The sequence below is a fragment of the Atractosteus spatula genome, chromosome 12 (genome assembly GCF_055471065.1).
Source record: "Atractosteus spatula isolate fAtrSpa1 chromosome 12, fAtrSpa1.hap1, whole genome shotgun sequence".
Taxonomy (NCBI): domain Eukaryota; kingdom Metazoa; phylum Chordata; class Actinopteri; order Semionotiformes; family Lepisosteidae; genus Atractosteus; species Atractosteus spatula.
In genome coordinates, this window is record NC_142717.1 from 12,806,384 (window position 1) to 12,825,069 (window position 18,686).

General features: G+C 38.9%; 1 protein-coding gene across 1 annotated transcript; it reads left to right on the plus strand.

Moving 5' to 3' along the window:
* Positions 1–274: 274 nt before the first annotated feature.
* On the plus strand, positions 275–17,402 carry matcap2 (microtubule associated tyrosine carboxypeptidase 2). Its single transcript, XM_088929050.1, has 7 exons — positions 275–551; positions 3,736–4,415; positions 10,316–10,459; positions 11,414–11,546; positions 13,349–13,654; positions 14,617–14,714; positions 16,464–17,402. The coding sequence occupies exons 1-7, from the start codon at positions 527–529 to the stop codon at positions 16,620–16,622; spliced, it is 1,545 nt and encodes a 514-aa protein (XP_088785176.1). The 5' UTR covers positions 275–526; the 3' UTR covers positions 16,623–17,402.
* The last annotated feature ends 1,284 nt before the right edge of the window (positions 17,403–18,686 follow it).

An 18,686-nucleotide genomic window follows, 5' to 3' on the forward strand; every position in this document is an offset into this window, starting at 1 on the left:
GTAGTACGTAGGCTGCGTATTCGACACGTATTAAAATACAAAATATGAAAACCCGTCCCGATTTTTCAGCGCACACGACACAGTTCCAGGGTCATTTGGCGTACCACTTGGCGGCACTCCACGTACCACTGCCGGTACGCGTACCACAGTTTGAGAACCACTGCGATACAGTATTGTGTGTGTATAAGCCAGTAGGAAAGTAGCTATTGTGATGTAATGCAGGTGTCATGGCAACAGCCTGGGTACTCTCTCCCCCGGTGCGCTGCCTTCCTCTCACAACAGAGCCAGCCGGTGCAGCGTTGACTGTTCTCATTGCCATGCTGTCTTAATGTCCCAGTCGCTTCTAAGAAATCCTCTTTCAGTGAAACTAGACCTCAGTTACCTTCAAAATCGTATATTGATATTCTTTATTGTTTACATTTTTTTGTTTAAATATCGCATCTTCTCGTTCTATCCCATTTAAGTACAACAACGGACGAATCGTCTTTGCTGGTGTTAAGAAGATTGTTTTTTCTTTCGGTTTCCAATGCTTGAATCAATAAAAGTAACTGGTAGGTGCCGAATTTGCGTTATTTCTTAGGAAATAAAACTTGTGATTATTCCAAATAAATGGGGATGTATTAAAAGTCAGACGAGCTGTAAAACAGTGCATCTACTGTATTTCCTGTAAGTAAAATTAATGTCTGCTTCCTAGAAAGAATTCGAAAGTGCATGGGCTTCTATACAGTATATTAGTTTGTTACAGCGCATCATTTTGACAATTGTTATGGATTTTCTAATATCGTATTAATATGTATTTATTTTGTTGCATTATTGCGGCTTATTTAATTGCATGAATGCAGGATCGTAAGTCGCTGATGACAGAGGCAGCTGTATACTCGATCTTTTTCCAATCTCACAAAAATGTGTTTTTTGATCTAGCCTAACCCATGTGCATACCTATTTTTTTCAGTGACAGTATAAATAAGTCCCACCTTATAAAACTTCAGAGGCTCAAGAATTAAAGCCTTTCTAGCCTAACAATGATGCCTCATGATTATACAGTACAGTATAGCTACTGTATACAGAGGAAGCTGGTAATCAAATATGTGATCAATGTATGCATATACTGTATGTGTGTACTATTTGGATACACATACGATTAAATCTTTACAAAGACTCATCCTAAAGAATAGATGTATATGCAGTATATATTGGTCTTCTTTTTGATTCTTCCTTTGCTATCATAGCTTCTCTTAGCAATCTAAGAGACGTCTGTCACTATATGTTGTTGTCAGCCTCATACGACACATGTATCATTTTATAAGCACAACAGTTTTTACAAACAGGTTATTAACCGTTCAATGTTTTGCTTAGTATGTTTTATCTCCCACAGTCCAAAGACATACTGGTAGGTTAACTGGTTTCTGGGACAATTGCCCCTGGTGTGAGTGTGTGCATGTCCGTAGCTGTGTGTGTGCCCTGTGATGGACTGGCGTCCTGTCCAGAGTGTATTCTGCCTTGCACCCACTGCTTGCTGATATAGGCTTCAGCTCCTAATGTAGTTTGGACTTGGGGCTTTGAAACATTGTCCTGATGAAAGATACATTTCTGTCCCAGTTTTAATCTGAGCAGGTGTCTGAATACTTTTGCTAGGCACTATGTAAGTTCATAAGAAAGGTTATTTCACGAGGAATGATAGCAGCCGAAAGTTTGGGAGAAATTAGAATCGTTTATTGGGATGTGGAGATTTGGCTTAACCCGCTTGGCTGAGGGCCGACCTCCCGGCTGTTGGACGGGGAGGATAGGACCCCCATGTGACCAATTGGACAGCTGCAAAGGTGGAGAGGGGGTGGAGGAGGGATGCAGAAAACGAACGAGGAAGAGGAGAGGGTGATGTTTGGTATATATGGAGACCGGTTGCTTACGTCAGAATTAGTGGGATTTGCAGCAGCTGTGTCGAATGAGCTCGGCTGCCTTCATTCCTCCCGAACTTTGATTAAAAACTCCATAAATAAGAGGAAGCTGTTTGGCCCATATAGCATGTTTGGTTTGGTTATCTGCAGGATTTAATCCAGCCAGCCATTTCTGGAAAGAAATTCAGATATTGACTTTGACAGCACAACAGGGTAGCATTTTGAGAATCTCACAGAGACCATGAGCATTCCTTTACTTGTTTTTTTGTTATTTCAGTTTTTAAATGTACTTCTTTAGTTTACATTTCTGTCCTCCAGTTCTTGTTTCATGGCTGGTTCTGAAAAAGTCCTTCGTAGTGACTTTGTCAGCGCCTTTGAGATGTTTGAAGGCTGGAATCAGGTCACCTCATACTGTAGTCAGCACTGTTTGAGACTAAAAAGATTCAGTTAGCTTGACAGAGTGAGCTGTTCCTTTGAGACCAAATGTGGCAGCTCTCCACTGCACTGCAATTCAGAGCAAGAGTATCTTTTTTTTGTAATGTGGTGACCAAAACTGCAAGTGGTATTGTAAACAAGGTCTTACAAGTGCATAGTTCAATTTTTCAGAAGAAGCTTATTCAGACTCAGTGTTGCCATATTTATTTTTGCTTTTTGAATTTCCCTTGTGGGTTCTGATCCTCCTATATTCTCCTAACTTGACTAGTTAAATAGATTATTTCTAGAAATTAGAAAGAATAGTGATTCTACTACAAACCCTGGTTTGCTAGCTTCATCACACTGACACAAATACTGTATAAATGTGATTGCTATGGCCATATCAGGTTCAAAAAAGCTTACTTTGCAAATGAGAATGCAAGAGACTCTAATTCAATGTTATTTCAGGCTAAAATATTTCAATATGGAGTTAGTGTCCACCACGTTAAACTTTTAAAAAAGCATTTAATCAGATTTGCTGTCAGTCCGCTTTAGAATATGCAGTTAGTTCATAATATACCACACCCAGTTCTACATTCACATTAAGTTTATATCAAAATATTCATTATTGTAATTACATATTATATTTAGAATATTTCAGTTTGGTTAATTGAACATTGCATTATCTTAATAATTGCTATTGACACTATTGCATTAAGTGCAGGATAGTGAGGACAAATTATGACTATTTCTTATCTAAGATGTATCAAGTAACTTGAGACAATTAAAAAAATGCCCTCAGCTTTCATACAGTTTTGGATCATTTACTTCAAAAAAATACATTTGGGATTGGCTTACAACTGGCAACAATGCCCATACAAAATATGTGTGCTCCTTGTTTCTGACATTGTTAGTCCAGTAATGACGAAATGATCACACAGATTTTGTTTTCACGAGAAAGTCACAAACAAATGTCTGTGGCATTTAGAGAAAAAAAAACTAAGAATAACCGCAAAAGAGATTGAATGTCACTATATATGCCGCTCTCTAAAGTAAACTTGAAGCAAAACAAGTTTAATGATGCATTTAATTCTTTTACTGCAGTTGTGAGTGGTAGCTAAGGCACTCTTTTAATCCATGCAGAATTGAGCAAAAGAGTAGCAGCCACATGATATTGTAATTGTTGTTTCAAATTCATCATAGTTTCATTTTGGTGCTAATCGTTCTGAAAGGACTTTTTGTCCAAATGACAATTTAACATAACCTGTAACAATCCGTAATCTGGAATTATTTACAAATGATTTGTCTGCATGTCAAAATAATAGTAGTAATAATCAATGCTTTAAACTGAACATACCCCAGTTGATACTACATTACAATTAATTATGCCTGTATTCCCCATATTTCTCTTGTGTTATTGTTACAGAACGGCTTCACTGGCCAGAGCTGGAGCTCTCTAAGAAGTATTTATTAAGTCCTATGGACAAGCCCATTAGTTTGAGTCAAGTGGGCCTTCAAAAACTTTCCTCCAGCATCCTCAAAGATATTTTCACCACTGGAAGCAGCAGTTATAATGTCCTGCTGCAACATGAAGAAGGGAAGAAACGACCAGTACAGCCTTTTTCCACTCGTCATAAAAAGCTGAAGAAGTCTGTGAGATGCTCGTCCACAGTATACGGTAAAGAACAGCACAAGGGCATTGATCCATTGCCACTGGTGGCCCCAGAGTGGTCTGGGGACACTAAGCAGTCAGTTTTTAGGGGAGGCTGTTTCTCCAGCAGCACAAAAATCAATCATGCTATCACTGTCACGGGGAGCTCTATGGGCTTGTCTCCGAGACCCAGGGGCAGGACAAGGAGAATGTGTTTCTCCAGTCTGCCGAAGACAAAACTCCCTCTCCTGCCTAAAGGCTCCATGAGAGACGGGGAGAACACTTTCAGGAAGCTCTGTATCCTGACCGCCATCAAACCTTCGAATGTGGAAAAGGAGAAGGTGAAATTCTTCAACTCAGACTTCACATACAACCCTCAGTTTGAGTACACCAGTCCTGTCCCCCCTCTTGTCTTGGCAAAACATAATAATGCATCTGACAGATTTCTAACACAGGTAGGTGCTTCCTTTGTGTGGGAGTGTTATACAGTAGATGTACTGTAGCTAATATGTGATGTGTAATTTGTGGTGGTGTTTCTTTTTGGAGTCATGTGAAATGGTTTGACCCTTTCTTCTTCCCCGAGTATGTCACCCCCTTAGATGCAAAAATGTCCTCACCACTGTCTGTTTTGCTCTCATTTTGTGACCATAGTGCCAACACAATATGCTGCAGTCAGTCAAATTTGTATTGAGCGACCAAGGATTGTTAGGCATAACAAGATAACTGCCCCTTTAACACACTGAGTGGGTTATGTAGAATGGAGTTTAGGTTCAATAAGGGTAGCTTATGGAGTAGAATCACCTCACAATACAAGCTGGATTATAAAATAAGAGGACCCTCAGTTTCAAGAGCTGATTTCAAAGCTCATATAAAGCCAATAAAACGTAAAGAAGGTTTAAATTGATATGGATGTTTTTGATTATACTCATTACTGTGAAAAAGGGGTTAAGCTGGAACACAAGTGTGCTAAACAGATATATAAATAGCACTCAGTAAAAGTCCAGTAGGTGAAACGTTCAGTTATGCCTCACTACCAACACCTGCTTCTGTTATCCTCAATTGTTTTATTAAAATCCATCTATCATAAATCATTCAATTGTAGTGGCCGCTAGCACGTCAGCTACACTATGAAGTTATTTGGAACTGATTTAAGGCTCCTAATTCCTAATTCATACCTGGAGAGCACAGGGACTGGCTGCAGTCTTAAGGTCTGTCAAGAGAACAGAAGAAATTTAAAGCTTGAATTCAAACCGCTGCGCTTGCCTCGAGCTCCCTCACAGCGAGGTGACAGAGGTGTGACCTTCAAATTTGTAAGACAAACCATCGAGCCAGTGCTTAAAAAGGGCACCTTTTATATTGCATGTACTACAGGGTATAGTACTTCTTTAAAGACTGAGTGAGAACATGAGCTCTCCCTAATGAGAGTCGTGTCAAACTGTTCATCACGTAGCTTTGTCACAGCCAATTTAATACCATTAAATACCAATTTAATACCATTAACACCTGAAGAAGGCTCCACGGCCGAAACGTTGTGTTCTCTTTCTTCTTTTTTTCAGCATGTAATAAACCTATTATTTGTTCCTTTAATACCATTAAATCTTTGTATGCGAGTAAATGTCGATGGTTTTAAGATTTCATAATTCCCCTGAGACAAATAAGAAAATGTACTAGAGTGTTTAATATTTTTCAGTGTAAAGTTGGTTTATTTTTAAAGGAGTGAGAAAAGTATAGATTATTATTATTACTTAAATATTACTTTGTTATTATATACTAAAATCCAAAGATTGCACGAACAAAAATGATTAATGGAATGCAGGTAAGGAATCATATAAAGGAAAAAAAGTGGAACATGAGACAGCACATGTTCCCTAATCCTATGTCACAGCTGTCAGGTACAAAGATGAGGACAAGGTATACTTGCTGCATCAGAGATCAGCATTGTTATCCTTAAAATACAATTAGTTTCTCTGAACAGGTGGGTAAAAATAGAGGACAGATTGAGTGGCACTGGAAAGTTACGTGATGACACACTCCAAACCTTTCTTAAAGGACGTGGAACAAAATACCTGGGCTGATTAAATATTAAGCAGTTATTGCCCCCTTACAGTAAGAGAGTCATGTGTTTAAAGTTAAGGCCTTTTTTTTCCTGACCAATACAAATTTGTTATTGGTGTAGACATTCCTGTTAAAACAGACACTTGGAGACTGCTGAAAAAATGATACTGTACTTATTAATATTAAACTTACTGGCTTACTTTCAAGATACTGCCGTCTTTCTTTGTGTGTCTAGGGTGATGTTTCCAGATATAGTTGCCTATTCTTTAAAAAGCCATTGGCTTGAATCACCTTCTTCACTAATTTTCATGTCTGTCAGTAAAGAGCTTTTGTACATTATGTTACCAGTACATTTTTTCTAGAAGCTAACTCAGAGGAAAATGTCTAACGCAAACCAATTTTTTAGACTACAGTGTTGCACATTTTTGCTTGTTTGCAGAATAGAAAACGTACTCAATCCTTTTTAAGCCACTGAGTATTGCACTGCATAATCATTTAATTACATTCACAGTAAATATAAATCTTCAACAGCCAGGATCCCTGTTGATTAAGATGAAAGTCGTTTGAAACAAATCGTTTGAATACCTTGATTTTAAATGCAAGCTGTTATCATCAGTTTTTTTTTTATCAGTGCTCAACATGTGAATTGCAAATTACTAGTTTGAAAGCACCTGACAGATATTTTGGAGTGCAAATGAGAAGGAACAGCTGTAGGGTTAAATAATGCAATATATACTGATATCTATTTTTTGGTCAGTCTATACAATTCATGTAAGGCAAGGCCCAATGAAGGGAACTAATTTAAGTTTTTCTTTGCATTCCAGAAAAGGAAGGGGTTTAGGCAATGCTATGCTTGATATCCTTTGTCACAATGTTGTGTATTGGGCCACAAATGTATTTGTATGCTGACCAAGATGGATAGGTTCCTTTGAAAAGGAATTTCACATTGTCGGCTGACAATTTCTTCCGAAAAGAAGAAATGTGATCCTTTGAATTCCAGTCCTTTTTTTATACAGAGGCACTGATCACATGTTTAACATGCAACTCTCTGACTAAAGACTAATAAAGTCATTAACCTTTTAGCCACCTTACGGAATTATGCCACAGTACTGTAAAACATCTCTTTGATTTATTCTGTGAGCATTTTAATCAATTATTAATTATAAGGCTTGGCTGAAAATACCGATAGCTTTGTTTAGTTGCCTGCAAAGTTGCACTTGTGTCACCCTTGCTGTCTGGATAAAAATCAACATGATGCCCTTGACAGGAATGAACTCACTGCATATTTAAATTGTGCCAGAATCAGTTCCCGTCAGCACAATTTAATTGTTAGTGGCACATCCACGGGTATAGGGAGTGATCCTTCTTAGTGCTGTGTGCATCAAAACCTGTTGCACGGAGACTTTACTGAGGCAGCATGAGTAAAGTCACTTGCGCTTAGCTAAACTGTTATGGACCATTCATCAGAAAAAGTACTTCAGGGAGACTACCTGACATTTATTTATCCCATGCTGGCTGTAGCCTTCGTAAAATGTTAATTTGCTTTGACATCTAGAAAGAAGTCAAAGAAGTGGTAGGTCAACAGCTAGTGTCTGTCGTATAATATCATCAGGATCTACTAGGATTAGTGTCAGTGCATAATGGTGGTCTGTGATTTGTTGCTCAAATGATAATTAAACGTAGAAAAAGATGAAAGCAGTTTGAAATGCAGCTTGAAATGTAGCATACCCTGAGCTGTTGAACCTAATTAAATTATCACAGTTGGAATGGTCCCAGAGCTTTTATTTGTCCCATGGGTTATGGTAATAGATGTCATAAATAAGTATTTTGTATGTTTTCTAGCAAACGAATTACAGTAATAATATGCTAAGACATAAATTAAATGGGCCTGGTATATACAGTATGAAAAAAGCATGTTTGTCTTTGCATTTTTCTTTATTACGTTAATTAAAGTTGTCTTTTAATCCTCCCTTTTTGAAGAGATTTTTAGAATAGGATTTGGGTAGCAAGTTTGAGGGGTCTTGCTGTTTAGCCATCAATATGCCATTGTCTTTTTAATAAATTTAATTTGTTTAAGAATGTATTAATAAATACATTTTCCTGCAGTTTTATTCTAAACTGGGTTGAATCCCAATAAAGGATCTTACAGGTGGAGTGGTGGCTCTGTGGCTAAGGAGCTGTGCCTGCTGCTGGAAGGTTGCTGGTTCAAATCCCACAGCTGGCAGAGGAATCCTACTCTGTTGGGCCCCTGAACAAGGTCTTTAACCCCAACTGCTCCAGGGTTGTTGTATAAATGGCTGACCCTGCACTCTGACCCCAAGCTTCTCTCACCCTGTCTGTGTGTCTCATGGAGAGCAAGCTGGGGTATGCAAAAAGACATTCCTACTGTGAGAAATTGTATAGGGCTATTAAAGTGATCTGATCTTACCTTATGTGGTAAATTTCTACACCACATGTGTGGAAAAAATAAGAGAACTCTAGTTTCAGGGGTTATTTCTAGGCTCATATAAAACCAATGAAAGCTAAAAAAGGTTTTAAGGTTTGTAGATATACAGTATGTTTTTTATATACAGAACAGTGCCTAAACAAGAACATGTGTGCTAAACAATTATAGAAATAACACTAAGTAAATGTTTAAATCAAATAGATATGTGAAAAGTTCATTTCTGACTTACAACAAGCACATGATTTCTTTACCCTCATGGACTCAGACAAAAATTAATTCCTTTAAATAATGTGTTTTATTTGAATGAAAGTGAAATTCAAGTTGAATAATGTACCTGTATATATTTCCATTTACAAAGGAGTAACATAATTTGTGATATTCATAATGTTAAATACTATTAATATACATATTCATATTAATAAATTTCGTTTAACAGCGCTTTAGCAACAAAGATGTATCATAAATCATGTAATTGCAGTATCGTTAACTTATCCTGTGCGCTAGTAAAGTTGTTGTGAAGCAATTTAAGGATAGCTTTTTTAAATTCCAAAACAAAAAAGCGTTTAGTATATACCTGGAGGGTACAGGGCCTGTCAGTGGTGTTCAAATAGTCCAAGAGAATAGAAGAAATTCCCTGCTTGACATCAAACTGCGATGATTCCCATGAGCTCTCTCACAGCGAGGTGCCAGAGGTCATGTGACCTTACTAATGTAGAATGTGTCGAACTTTGTAATACAAAGTTCCGTACGGGTGCTAACAAAGAGTACATTTCTTAGGGTTACGCTTTACAGTAACACTTCCTCAAACCCTCTAAGTGAGAATGTGAACTCTATTGAGTGTCATGTCAAACTGCTTTTATTAAAACAGCAACATAATGTAGCCTTCTCACGGCCGGTTTAATACCATAAAAACCATAGTGTGTGGGAAAATACAAATTGCTTTAATAAATCATAATTTCCATATGACAAATGAAAAAATAAACATACTACAGTGTTTCATATTTTCCTAAATGAACATAGTTTACTTTTGAAGGCAATACATAAGATCTGGATTGTTTAATTAATATCGCCCATTTATTGTGTACTAATGTATGTAGAATTATTTAGGGCACTCTAGAAAATTCTTAAGCAATGGAACTTCAGAGAACTGTTACCTAAAATCATGAAAAGTATCATTACATGCCAAATTTAAAGTTGAATCGAACCGTTTGAAATATCTTTCCTAAACTGGGAACTAAACTAAGAAACATTTCCTCAAAGGCATTTGACAGTTACTGCCAGCAAAAACTGCTACTGGATTATGAACAAAGGGTTCTTTCAAAGTCTTGGCTGACTTCCACTTTCTCCATTACCAGGAAACAAAAAATTTTTACCTTGGTAATGTGCACTTTTTCTGAACAGAAGAAAGCCATTTCCTGTATTACCAGAGAGTCTTGGAGACTTCCAGCTTCAGCACATAAAAACTTGATGGGTCTGCTGAAAGAACAGGAGCAGCACATACTAGAAGTGAAAACCAGAGAAATCAATAACGCTAAAATATTGGTGTCTCTTCAAATTGTAACCCCTTCCATGCTGTGGGAGAAACATCGTCAGAAAAAGAGATTAGACAGAAGAAATTAATATAATACTACTAATAATAATAATATAGTGTGATAGGGCATAATATTAACAATGTAATGTAATAGTAATAATAATAACAACTATAATACATAATAAAATGTCCCTGCCATAACTGAATTCATAGAAGAAAGCACCTTTTTTTTTGATTAGGTGAATCCTGTTATGATTTACTCATACTGTAGATGCTGTCTTAAGTGTCTAAGGAGACATGTTGTACTACTGCATATCTTGTAGGCAGTGAGGATCATGGAACTGGCCCTGCAGAAATATGGAAACTATGAAACGTTTGAGCAGGTGACTGGTGGCAGCCTTCTTTCCAAGAGCCGGATATGGAACCATGTGAAAAAATACATGGAGAAAGAAGGTTGTATGGGAGAGGTGAGGTACAGTTGTGCTACAGCATTGTGGTTATCTCAGTCATGAAGTATAGACATAAAACATGACTTTTTATTATCTTTGTGGCATATCTTGTCTCACAATAACAAATACTATCTAACATTTAGATTTATACTATACTTAATATTTAATTTATAATATATACTGTACAAACCAATGAACTTATTTAAAGAACATCTGAATGATCTCATCTTTTTGTTTCAGGGGAAAATGTGGATCGCTTATCAAATCTCTTGTTTAGATTAGATCGCTGTTTTTGTCATTACACCCACTTGCAGCATATTTGCAGTAAATCATTTTCACTGATGGGTTTTTCATTAGACAGTAATTGCATAGTAATACTTACTGAATCACACTTCACAATAAAACGAAACCTTACGGAGATACTTGTACTTCCAGATTTATTGCAGTCTTAAGGAACAGTCTTCACCGGACCTGTGTATGGTATGCTAGTTTGCAACACTAGAGACACTTCAGTGGGGCTGTGACACTCTCAGTGAGAAAAATCAATAAAAATGTCATTTTCAATATACTCACATGCAGTTACCTGCAGTGTAAGAGCATGTTGGCCTGATCAGTTAGTGCATCTGTATACCTACTGTATATGTGTACTATTTTAGAATCAATAAAAGATTTTTAATGTCTGAGGTTCCCCAACGGATCTGTAGTAGGTTACAGTCTTTGCACGGTTTTAAAACTGTAATTTACTGCTTGCAGTACTGCAGAAGTTAAATGGAGAATGCTTTATTTTTTAATGCTTGTTGTAGCTATAGCAATGCTGGGTATTCTGGAGCTGTTCATATGTGTGCTAGTTTGTCATGTAGATAGCTGCATTATGTAATTATTTAAGTCTTGGCCGCTGTCATCATCGTTAACCCTTTGAGATCATTCTTCTATGCATCATTAGATACAGAAGGTAATTGTTTTCTTTGGCAGATTGTGGTTCACTTGACAAATGACCTTCTCTCCAGAGCCTCAATGACAGTAGTCAACGGCCGTCCAACTCTAACCATCAACATCTCCACTGCTCGGGAGCACTGGCTGGAAGGCATGTTAAGGCACGAAATAGGTCTGTAAGTCCTCTTGTGCTGCACGTTTGGCTTTTACTTTGTCTATGTTTTGTTGTCTAACTAAAGACTGAATAAAAACAAGCATCGTGAACAAGATTTGATTTCAAAGCAGAATAGCATAACAATTCAAGTTCAAGTTTATTGTTATTATACTCATATACAGGTATATGGTATAATGAAATGCTATTTAGCTAGCTCTCAGACGATACGTAGTACAAAAAAACAACAACAACAATACAATTGTATAATAAAAGAAAGACAGAGACAACAGGCAGTGTGCAAAAACAACAACAGGCAATGTGCAAAACAACAAAAAGGTAACAGGAAATGTGCAAAAACAACATCAGATGTGCAAAAACATGCATCAACAGAATGAAAGGATAGAAATTATGGGGAGTGAGCTTTTTGACATGTAAGGTAGAGGTAGATTTCAATGTGTGAGTTTTTGGTAAGAAAGAAGGCACTGTGAGATAAGAAAGAAGACACTGTAAGAATTCAGTTCAAGCTTTATTGTCCCCTAGGGGAAATTTGTTTTACGGCACAGTCAAACACAACACAATGACAAATACACATCATCAAAAGGGAAGATAATACAGTAGTGTTACAGGAGAAAAGAAACAAGAGACAAGGTACTGTAGTTACTTTGCATTGTTTAAGAGTGTAATTGCAGTGGGGATGAAAGATTTCCTGACTCTGATGGTTTTACACCTGGGGGCACAGAGGTGTCTCCCAGATGGGAGAAGTGTGAATTCACAATGGAAGGGGTGAGACACACACTCCATGATGCTTTTGGCTTTCTTAGTCACCCTCTGTTTGTAAAGGATGCTGATTTGATTATTCCTGATTATTTTGCCACTTATATTCAGTAATTTACCCAGACTATTACAATTACCGGTACTTATTTTGCCAAACAACAAGTGAAGCAGGATGTTAAGACACTTTCAATGAATGATTTGTAGAAAAGTGTCAGGACACTTTTATCTACCTTAAAGTAGCTGAGTTTTCTAAGAAAGAAGAGTCTCTGTTGACCTTTTTTATAGTGTCACCACATTTGTCCCATTTTAGGTTTTTGTCAATGACCAGTCCCAAGTACTTACAGTCATCGACAATTTCAACAGGCTGACTATCAATTGTAGTGGGTTGAGGGGGTGTGGTATTTTTCCTAAAATCAATAACCAGTTCCTTTGTTTTTGAAACATTTAACTTTAGGGAGAACTCATTGCACCATTTAGTAAAATCATTTAGAATGGGCTCATGAAGGTATTCTGTGTCCTTTAATAAACTGACCAGGGCTGTGTCATCTGCAAACTTAATGAGATGTCTATCTGTGTGTTTGCTTATGCAATCATTACCATACAAAATGTACAGCAGAGGGGGACAAGACACAGCCCTGCGGTGATCCAACTGATGTGTAGCGAATGTCAGATAAGCACTTCCCCAATTTGACCTGTTGAGACCTGTTAGTTAGGAAGTCTAGCACCCACCTTATCAAGTTCTCATTCAGATTGAAGTACTTGGAGAGTTTCTGTGCAAGCAACAGTGGCTGTATTGTGTTGAAAGCAGAGGAGAAGTCAGCAAATAAAATGCAAATAACAAGTATTAAAGGTGAGCTTTGTTTTGCCTCTAGTATAGCATAATAACCTAGATTCCTTTCTCACTAATGTGTCAACTGAAGTAAAACGGTCAGTTTTTGTTTCAATAAAACGTGTCACTTGCTTTGTCTGTATAGTCTCGCATTTGAGGTCGTATATACTGTATATATGCAGTATATGGCACCTGCTTATTTGCTCTCTCTTACTAGGCACTCACTATTTCCGGGGCATTAATAACAGCCTCCAGCCCTGGTGTAACTGGAGCGGGCGGAAAAAGCACAGCCTGAAGCCCATCAACCCCACAGAGGAGGGCCTGGCCAGCATCCACAGCGTGCTTTTCCGCAAGGACCCCACGCTGTGGAGAGCCGCACTGCTCTACTACACTGTATACCAGGCCAGCTGCATGTCCTTCACTGAGCTCTTCCGCTCGCTGGGTCGCTTTGTCAAGGACCCTAATACCCGCTGGGACTATTGCGTACGGGCCAAGAGGGGTCAGACTGACACTGCTCTTCCAGGTAAGTACTGCCCAATCCCAGGCAGAATTCAACTGAAATATCTTCTTACTGTACTGTACTGGAGTGGGTGGCATTGTGATAAGATAAGATCACTTTATTGGCCATATACCATTTCTTGCATTAGGAATTCATCTTTTCACATACCCCAGCTTGCTCTCCATGAGACACACAGGCAGAGAGAGAAGCTTGGGGTCAGAGCGCAGGGTCAGCCCTAATACAGCGCCCCTGGAGCAGCTGGGGTTAAGGGCCTTGCTCAGGGGCCCAACAGAGTAGGATTCCTCTGCCGGCCGCAGGCCGCAGGATTTGAACTAGCAACCTTCCAGCCACAGGCGCAGATCCTTAGCTACAGTGCCACCGCTCTGCCTCTGCAGTGATGCAGTGGTTAGTGTTGTTGTCTCATAGTGCAGGGGACCTGGATTCAAGTCCCAGTGTACTATCTGTGTGGAGTTTGCATGTTCTCCCCACGTTTGCATGGGTTTCCTCTGTGTGCTCCGGTTTCTTCTTACACAGCAAAGACATACCGGTAGCTGAACTGGCTCCTGGGAAAATCAACCACAGTGCATTTTTGTGTTTGTGACATTCTGCCCCACAATGGCCTGGCGTCCCATTAAGGGTGTGTACCCTGCCTTGCACCCGTTGCTTGACAGGATAGGCTCTGCAACCCTGAAACTGAAGAAGCAGTTCAAAAAAGGGATGGATGGATTATCATGTGGTCCCAAATTGTACTTCTCGTGGGCACTGCCATGCTGGATTTGGTCTTATTTTGATATTATTTCTTTATTTCTCCCGAAATATTTATTTCTTTTATTAAACTAGAAACAAAAAAGTCTTGCATACCCAGTAACACATCTGCAGTTAATTTTAGATAACAGCTATAGGCAATTCTACATCGAATAGAAAATATTAATGTCCTTGTTTGTTTTTTATTTCTATTTGACTTTATTTCATTTTTGTCGTGTTAGGTTGCTTCAGTAAGGACCAGGTTTACTTGGATGGTATCCTCAAAATCCTGAGGCACAGAGAAAAAATCAACTTTCCACTCTTGACAGCTCTAGGGAAGGTAAGCATCAACATCATTATTATCGGTTCATTTAAACTATGAGAGAACGTTAGGTTATAACGTTAGGTTTAGAACCTTTCTATATAAGAAAACTGATTATGTGGCTGCTGAGGTAACCAGTAAAGGCATTAGGGGTTTAAATGTGACCCAGGTCACTATCTAACTATGACCAGGATTGTTTGAGCAGCTGCGCAAAATTGTTAATTTTCAGGTAGTTAAAGCAACTGCAGTCTGACAATTTGGCAGCAGTGTACAGTAAGTCTTGGAATTTGATATTTATAAGAATTACAATGTATATTTCCAGTGTGATATTTTAAGCGTGGACTTTGTGAATGAATAATTTGCTCAATTACTTCAAAAAAGAAAAAAAAAAACTTTATAATGACAAAGCTTTAAATGTAGTGAGTGGAGGTCTGTGCAAGAACAAACACCCTCCCAAAATGTTATTTTTTCTTCTAATGGCATTGTAAACAATATTTCAGGAGACCTCAACTTGTCCGCTCCCACCTACCCGTTTATAAATATTACACTTCTTGCTGACTCGCTTGAGCATTTTGTTTTTGTATTTGGCACTCCCCAGAGACAGGCCATACCTCCATATTCTGTGGCTCCTCTTTTTCTCCAGTGTACGTGAACACTTATCCCAAATCAGTAAGCTATGAATCTCCGGCAGATTTGAAAGCAAAACCAAAGTGAAAATAAAACAAACTTTGCACAAGTGTGCCGGTGGCCGGTGTTGCTGTGCTGACCTCTGTCTTTCCTTATACAGCCGCATCAGTCCTCTCATAACTTTTATAGGAGTCAAGTGCATCTTCAGTTCTGACGTCTTTGTCTGCAGGTGTACCTTTTGTCAGCCAAGCCTCTCCAGTCCAGCCTCCCCATGCCTTTAAAACAACTTGATTGCCCAACTTGCCAGCTGCCTTCCCTGTTGACGCCAGGCCTTGTTGCTCTCTGCCAGCAGCACAGTTGCTCTTTCTTGTGTCAAACCCCTGATTTCCTCCACCCAGATTATTTCACCTGTGGCCCCGGTGTGGGTAGTCAAGCCTCAGAGCTTCTTTCCCAGTGCTTCAGATTCCTTGTCAGATACATGTTGCCTTTCAGTGGCTCCTCTGCTTTGCTCAAGCTCTGCCCTCTTACCTTAAGCTTTGGCCATCACCCTTCTCTATAAATGGAATCATGGCGCACCTGTTCCTCTGTGCGTTGGAACCCTCCCAGCCACTGACGCCTTCCTTCCTTGCCCTTGCTTCCTCTGTAACATCTCTGCACCACCATGTTCACCTGGGCACCAGCTGCACGGTGAATTAAGGCTATTGCTTGTTGGAGCAATTTAATTTCATGCCTTCTATATTGACTGCTCTGTCTCCCCTCTGCAGCATTCACAGGCTTTAGTGTCTTTAAGAGAAAATAGTCTGCTACTCCCTGGTCTCATGAAACGTCTCATAAGAGCCTAAGAAAGGTGAAATGAGAGGAGGCCATTCAGCAGGTGAGCCAGTCAACAACACGTTTGGGCAGCTTGTTCCAGACCCTCACAACTCTTTCAGTGACGAAGTGCCTCCTGTTTTCAGTTTTAAATGCACTTAATGCACTCTGCTTTGCAGTGTCTTTGGGCAGGAGACGGCAAAAGGTGCTCCATTGTGTCAGAAAGTGACATGTAAACGAGAGAGGGATCTCCGAGTTACAATTTCGGGACTTAGGGGAAGAGTGTGGCGTGGTTGCTGTACAAAAGCGATGTGACCTTGTGTTTCAAAGGTTTCTTATGAGGATGTGGACCGTCTGAAGGATTTGGCCACGATGGACAAAGTTCGGATTCCCCACTTCCTGCAGGATCAGACCCGCTACATGGAGCAACTTAACAAGATCATGGATGCCAACCAGCTCACTGATGAGGAACTGCAGGCTCTAATCTGAATCCCTGCTTCTCCACACCTCCCACTCTCATCTGTCCAAAAATGAAAGCATTGAAAAGAAACAAGACTATAATTAACTGGTCGGTTCCAACCCTTTTTAGGTGGTTAAACTGAACTTCATGACAAACACTAATACTACAGTGCTTATAAAAACAATACTAATAGTAATACAGTTGTGATACAAAATAATTTGTTTTGAACATTTAATGTTTTCTACATATTCTTAGTCTCTGTAGACAAAAAGTAAATTGTTCATTTTGCTATTTTAAGAAGTGTTTGTTACATGAAGGAGATGATAAATTTATCGTTTTGGTCTATTTTCACTTAAAAGTGCACCTAACCTCCAGCAACAGCCTTGTTCACACACACAGTATCTAATGTCAGCTTCTGAAAAGATAGTTTTACGGTGATTCAATTACATTTTTACACAACGTTTTTTACAGAGGTATAACAAGAATTGTAATTTGTCATTTGAAAAATGGTTCATTATCCAAAATAATGTTTAGCAAATACATCAAAACGAAGTACAGTGGTCATTGTTTATACTGAGTAAAACCTACAATCACTGTGAATGAGTATTTAAAATGACAGAGTTCTTCAGCTTTTGATCTCCTAAAGTACCGATACTGCTGCTACTCCAACATCTTCTTGTATGGATTCTGAGAAAAGGTTTGCACTTAATATTTTATCTTAATCTTCAAAGTTTAAAGGCAATGAATTGTAATGAGAAATTGTTCTTAAAAGCACAGAGCAAAGTGAATAAAATATAATATAAATACAAGTCTCAGTATGATTGGGTGGAATTCTTTTTCTCAGGCATTTAAAGCCTAATCTACAGTTCTGGTGAACAATGTTAACATTAGTAGAGGTCTTACACATTACTCCTTTAGTCAGTAAATATCCTCATCAGTAAGTTCTACAGTGTATAGTTTTAATTAAAATGCACAAAAAACCTACATCAGGCAGTTTGGTTACATCATATTAATTTTTATCAAGACTAATGCTCTCCAGAAACCTTCAATTTTCTGATAATTTACAGGATTCCCAGTAAAGAGTAATAGAATTTTATTTCTTCTTTTGTTGGATACAAAAAGTGATTTAAGGTCTAGTTTAATTTACTGTTGACAAAACAAAGTGGACTGTACATAAAAGACTGTTTCTTTTGGGGATCTCAGCTAATGAAATATACCCACAGTATATGAAAATTAAAATCACAATAGTGAGTACCGCATGCAAGTCCTGTAGGGACTCTTCTCCCTGCAAATGTTAGTTCAATCCCCTAGAACCATCAGCGCGCGCACAGACTAGCACAAGGCCCATATACAGTACTATGAATATAACTGCAATTTTTAATTGTTCTAGGAGTTTCACTAAAATATCACTGGTAAAAAAAAACCACTGCACAAAAGTATCCATAAATGAATGTTGTTGACCCCAGGAACCAAAACAAAAGTCACCTCACAAAAACTCCAGTACCACCACTCTTCCAAATCATCTGTGTATGGTATCGTGGTGCACTTCCTTCCACTCTGAAGAAAGAGTTGGCACTCTGCATACTCCTTTAATTGCCTGTAGCATCCTCTTCTGTCCTGACAGACCCAATCAATGTGTTCCATTATACTCCCCCTAACACTACTGTCCTCACCAAGTACAGGGTGGTGGGGGGGAGGCAGTGCCCAGCGTCCACCTCTTCTTAGGCCTCTGCTTACAGCAAATACCCTTTGCTACCACTGGTCACCACTAGAGGGCCCTGGAAGGCAACGAAAAGGCCCTCTGAACTTTTCTCAAATTGAGCCGTGTGAGAATATAGGGCTACCCATCTTCGACAACACCTGAGCTACCAATTAAGAGCCCTACAAAGGACGTGACTGCCCAGCGTTCATCACAGAACTTCGCCTAAGATCCATCTGAGTGATTCCACACCGACATTCTTTCTTCTTATCAGGAGAGTTAGGTTAAAGGCCGGTGACACCACAGCTCAATTACCCAAGCACTGTTACAGGTCCTTGTGACCAGCAGGGACATGAATGAAGGATGTGAAACTCTCGCTGATCATTTTGGGGGT